The sequence below is a fragment of the Argentina silus genome (genome assembly GCF_951799395.1).
Source record: "Argentina silus genome assembly, chromosome: 15".
NCBI classification, from domain to species: domain Eukaryota; kingdom Metazoa; phylum Chordata; class Actinopteri; order Argentiniformes; family Argentinidae; genus Argentina; species Argentina silus.
The window spans coordinates 12,962,751-12,968,750 of record NC_139669.1 but is presented as its reverse complement, the minus strand read 5'-3'; the positions used below and the strand labels follow the sequence as shown (position 1 = coordinate 12,968,750).

The following is a 6,000-nucleotide window of genomic DNA, read 5'->3' as shown; positions in this document are numbered from 1 at the left end:
CATCGTGTTTATGCTGCGAAACATGTCAAATGTATCTAACAAATCAGTTTAATGCAAGTGTGACTCATCACCACGCGTCCATCAAAAGGGGGGTTGTAGGCTTGGTTCATAATTGACAGGCCAAAAAAAGGATGCCAGAAGGAAAATATGTCATTTATGTCACTTAAATTAACTGCTATAAATACTCAAGTATCCCACTTAATGTTCTGAATTTGGGAACAAAACAATATCAAAAGTCAGTGACAGTACAACAATGTACTATCCCCAAAGACATAAGGAACCCTGTAGCATCATCTAGTGGAAATATTGAGAATGCTCTGCATAATTCTCCTCTCATAAACATGAATTCCAGAAATGAATTTCGAAAAAAGCATCAATCAGCATTGATTGATACTCATATCAAAGCCTCTTTAAAGGCTCAATATACAATATCTGCTTGATTGAATCGAGCATTTATCGAAAGGGTACCGTTTGATTTGAAAGGTGTTCCGTAGGGTTAAACGTTGCAGATATAAACGTATCCAATGTTGCGAACGTTTCAACCACCCAAGTAAGCCCCTGATTGGTTGTTTTCGTGATGTTTTACTATGTGCTCGTCTATGACAGGCCATGTTGGTTTCTACCAACTTCGAAAATATGCCGTAGTACAACATGTTAAGTTGAGAGACGGTGCTGAAAGGCACACATGATTTAACATTTAAAAGCTTTCATTAAACAAGTTTGTAATTATTTGGGTGTTGTTCATATTGAACAAACATTAGGAAGTGTGAAATAAATAATTAATCTAGGAATAATTAGGATATTGAATAACCCTAGGAACTAATGTTAAGTGAGTTGATGTTTCATATCAGGAATGTAAGGATGTTGGTCTTGGAGGCATCATGGCGTCGGAAAGAATAAAAATAGTTGTGTCAGTTACTTCCCCAGACAGTGTTACCAAAATGAAAGGCTTCAGTTCATTTCTTAGCACATCCCTACTGTTGTTGTTACTGCAATTTACATTAGTGCAAGGTGATATAACAGACGGCAATGTAGAACACTTAAAGCGGGAACATTCACTCATGAAGCCGTTTCAAGGTAAGTTAGCTGGCTAGCTATGTAGCTAGTTGGCTAGCTACTTTTTTTTGCTAAACAACCGTACCCAAGTCCCAAACTTTCGCAGTGTCTGTCTTTCTGCTGTCAACTGGGTCCCCGTCTGCTATAAAGTACCTCATACAGCTGTCACCTAAAGTTAGCTGTCAACGCTAGCCACCAACTAAGTCCAAGTAGCTAGCTAAGTTAGCTTTGTGAGTCAAAATTGATTGCTGGCCTAGGACGGTGACATGCAAACTAGCTACGTAGTTTTGTTTTCGCTAGCGAGCTAATGTGAGCTTGAAAGGAAGGTTGTGATTAACTTGGCCTACTTACTTGCCAATGTTTACTTTTGTGGCCATCTTAACTTCCTCATTTTGAAACTGCAGTGTCCAACGTACGTTAAATGAACACAGCCTCGAAGACCGCCAGATAGCATGACAGTGATCAAATTGTCTGCCACATTAGCTAGGAAGTTAACTAATCTATTTAGGATTATTCTAGTGACACTACTACAGCAGTAAACCACCTTTCCAAAAGCAACTTATATTGTATGATTGTGTACTGTAAGTGATGACGTGATGATGTCTCAATGAGCAGCAGTAACGATACATTGATACGTGCAACACAATTCCCTATATTCTTCCCCCAGACACCTTTCCCCAAAATAGTCCTAGTTTATGGTTTGACTCTTCATCACATTTTACAGGTGTTGGAACTAGCTCATCCAGTCAGTGGGACTTCACAGGGAGCACATTAGTGACCAGCCAGTATGTCCGACTGACACCTGACGAGAAAAGCAAAGAAGGCTCCGTTTGGAATACTGTGGTGAGAAACTGCTGTGAAATGTGTTTAGTTAACACTCCCTTTCAAATGAGTCTGAGCTGAATTTACTAACTGTCCTTGTTCTCTATGCAGCCTTGTTTCCAGAAAGATTGGGAGATGCATGTGCAGTTCAAAATTCATGGGTCTGGGAAGAAGAATCTCCATGGAGATGGTATCGCCATTTGGTATACTAAAGAGAGGCTACATCCAGGTAATATGTCCACTTAAATGATACCATCCTCACTCCTTCTCAGAGTCGCAACTTAAATCAGCACAAGTTGTGTTTCCAACTGGGAACAGTGGGAAGCATCTGCAAAAGGCACAGCCGGGCTAAGCACAGTCTCTCAGTTATTTGCTTATGTGTCACCTTATCTTTGCTTCCATCCAGGCCCAGTCTTTGGAAACCAAGATCATTTTGTTGGCCTGGCTATTTTTGTGGATACCTTCCGCAATGACCTCCATGGAATGGATGTAAGTGCTTCTGCTCGGTGACTCACATGATTCTTTCATTGCAGGGCCTGTGTTTGGCAGCAATGCTCATTACCATGGGCTGGCCATATTTATAGACACATACCCTAATGATGAAGCCGCTGACGTGAGTTGAATGTACTGGATTTAAATATTGGCATTTTATTACATGTTTTCCTTCAGTTTTTGTGTGTGTCATATTTCAAAGTGAAAGGATTTGAATTTAATGGATTTGTTTGAAAGTGTTCTGAAAGCAGTGATTTGTAGTCAGTGAGAGGGCTGTGACGGTTACATGAAGAGGACCGTGAAACAAAAAATCCACCGTCATAACCTCTGAAATACATTGATTTTAGAATGATAAAATATGGATTTTTATTTTCATGTAGATATACTTTACCTAATAGCATGAGTGTAAAATATTTTGATTTATATTATTATTATTAGTTATTGTTTTGCTACAATAATCCGTCTATCAAATTGTTTCGTATTTTGAGGGAGAGAGAATTGCGCACGCTCTCTTAAAGGAAGAGGCCTAATAATAGACTCAACAAAGTTCCTTTCGTTCCTATTTTGCTATTAAATAGCATGTGTTTATTTGACTCTTAGCCTGTCATTTTAAAAGGACACGCTCAACAGTCTATTTGCACTGACTACGGTGTCTTTTGTGTTTGTCATTTTTCTATTTATCAAGCGGCAGCTGCCTGTTGTTTTATTTTATTTGCATAGCCTATTTATTAAAAAACAATATTTCTGTTCCATACGTTCATATGGCAGGCACTTTTGTTAAATATGTGTGCACTTTATTTTCTGCCTGATGTTCTTGCTTTCTGTTGAATCAATAAATAGATCTTCCTAAAAACGTTGAATGTGTTCATTAGTTGTTCAGTAATAGATACAGCAGTCAACCACAAGGTTATTCTGGCTCTGTCATGCATTAGAGTTGTGTCCCGTTGTGAAACAGTTATGACATTTATAACGATTATTTGCATGACAACCAACCGTTACCCAAAATTCCATGACCATCACAGCCCTAGTCAGTGATGCATTTTAGAATAATTTAAATACCATGACAAAAAAAATTTAAACAACTATTCAAACAAACATTAAAATTCGATTTTAGAAAAAAAAAAGGTATGTGTCAATAGCATGTGGAATCCATTAAATCAAATTTTAATTTAATGCTAATGCTTTGATGTTGTACTCTCCAATATGTTCAACCTGTTTGTTTTGCACTGTTATATATTATAACACATTGAAGTACACTTTCATGCTGCACTTTTCCAAATTATTTTATCCGTAAGAATGAAGTCTTGTGGTGTTTCTACCCTCATCCTGCACAATTTTTTTTCACCTTTTCGTTCTGTCGGTGTAAAATCGAATAAAATCAAGAATATATTTGATTTGAACCGTTTTCTTTGTGATTTGCTTGTTTAGCGTTCCTTTCCATACATCTCTGCCATGGTAAATAACGGGTCCCTGCCGTACGATCATGGGAAGGATGGACGCAACGCGGAACTGGGAGGCTGCTCCGCAGAGATCAGGAACAAGGACCATGACACCTATCTCGCCATTCGCTATTCTAAAGGCAGACTCACAGTAGGGTTAATTTTAACATTCAATCTTTGTGTTAAGAAAGAGTTTCTTTTCGTTTATATGATTATTAGATCAGAATAATTTCCAACCTGCTAAATGACACCTTTCTGATTTTGTACAGGTGATGGTTGACATTGATGACAAGAATGAATGGAAAGAGTGCATTGACATTGGAGGTGTCCGCCTACCCACGGGGTATTTCTTTGGAGCTTCTGCAGCTACAGGGGATCTGTCTGGTAGGATAGATGTATTATATAGACTGTTTATATTAGATTGCAGATTAGTTGTGTCTGTCGGGATCAATGCTGACACGGAACTACTCTCTTGTCGTAGATCACCACGACATCCTCTCGATGAAGATGTACCAGCTGATGGTGGAACACACACCTGAAGAGGACAATCTGGATTGGACCAAGATTGAACCAAGTGTTAACCTCCTCAAGTCCCCCAAAGGTAGCGCAAAATAATCACAATAAATCAATGCTGTGTAATACAATTTGATTTGTCAACATACTGTAGTATGTAGAGTTTGATTGTTATTAAGAGTAAGGGTTTATCTTGTTTATTTTCTCTCCTATACCCTCTCTCAGATAACATTGACGATCCAACTGGTAACTTCCGAAGCACTCCCCTTACAGGATGGAAGGTCTTCCTGCTTCTGCTCTGCGCTCTACTGGGAATCGTAGTTTGTGCTGTTGTAGGCGCTGTGGTCTTTCAGAAGCGCCAGGAAAGGAACAAGAGGTTTTACTAGATTAAAAAAAGTGGTATTCATGAAATGAACTATTGCGAATATGGATTCAACACATTCAATGTGAATTTTCTAAAGATTGTATAGATGTTTATAGCATTGAAGCACTGCAGTGAGAGTAACTTATGGGTATCTTCCAATGTTTGTGAAAAAGCCATGGGTGACTCATGGTGAGTGGTGACTACATGGTTGAGGCAGTTTGATGATTTCCCCCCCCACACACACACACCTTTTCCGCCATTATTTTAGCTTTCAATTCAGGGGAAAAATTGCAATTTACTTTCTGTCAATCTGGATCTTTTAACACAGTAACGTCTCAAATTCTTACTTTATTTTCAAATGTCGTATGTTAATGTTGTATAAAGATGGTTTACTTTGAGCTCTCATTTAGGTTTCGTACCCATGGGAAGTTGATTGTTTTTACTTTTTTAAATCTGCTCTTTCGGTTGAATAACATTGCTGTACTTCTTCAAACATATGCTGGGGTTTTATCTAGTGTTTGCCGTGTGTGTGTGTGTGTGTGTGTGAGTGAGAGAGAGAGAGAGAGAGAGAGAGAGTGTGTGATGTGTGACTTTGGGCAAAGACATGTTGAAGGACACAGGGGGATTATACTGTACATTATGGGAGAACCACCTCACGTGTCTGTATAGCAGCTGCATATGAAGAATGATTTGGAATGCAATGATAGTGAACGGCTATAGATGTAAATCATAACAACTCAACTGCAGTCTCGTTCAGGTTTTGGCCTGGTCATACCTTGTGTGTGGGTAGGTGTTTGAATGGATTTTCTTCAGCCAATCAAGGTCATTCAACATATGCTGTGAGATTACACCACTTTCTCATCTTTTTTTGTATCTGTTGGACATGAATTTTTTAGGATTCTGCATCAGTTTCTCTTCTTGGAGGTGGCTGCTTTCACACCCCAGTTATTTGTATGGAAATATCTCATTACACATTGCATAAGTGACAAGAGGGCAGTGATCTATCTATAACTCATTAAAGCAGTTCTCTCCAATAATTGTAGTCTTTGTCTTATATTTTACATTGAGTAATCCGATTGATGTTTGTGCAATGACGGTACTCGTATGTGTTTACGATGTTTTAAAAAGCTTTAGGTATACAGTATGTACTATATATCTGCTTTTGGAGGTTATTCATAATGAACACACCCCACTTGCGACGAAAGCACTTGAACTACATTAACCACAAGTCAAACACAAGTGTTGATTGGACTATGGCAAGCGATAGGTTACGTGGCATTGATTCTTTTGCGCAGACTCAGATCGGTACATTTC

General features: G+C 38.6%; 1 protein-coding gene across 2 annotated transcripts; it reads left to right on the top strand.

Annotated features, from left to right (window-relative positions):
* Positions 1-878: 878 nt before the first annotated feature.
* Positions 879-5,723, top strand: lman2 (lectin, mannose-binding 2). 2 transcript variants are annotated; one of them, XM_083686785.1, is made up of 8 exons: positions 879-1,077; positions 1,781-1,899; positions 1,990-2,107; positions 2,412-2,491; positions 3,799-3,960; positions 4,079-4,193; positions 4,291-4,410; positions 4,548-5,723. In XM_083686785.1, exons 1-8 carry the CDS (start codon positions 882-884, stop codon positions 4,706-4,708), a joined length of 1,071 nt encoding a protein of 356 aa, XP_083542911.1. In that variant the 5' UTR covers positions 879-881; the 3' UTR covers positions 4,709-5,723. The 2 variants fall into 2 exon arrangements, with proteins under 2 accessions (XP_083542911.1, XP_083542910.1); XM_083686784.1 differs by lacking the exon at positions 2,412-2,491 and adding an exon at positions 2,285-2,367.
* The last annotated feature ends 277 nt before the right edge of the window (positions 5,724-6,000 follow it).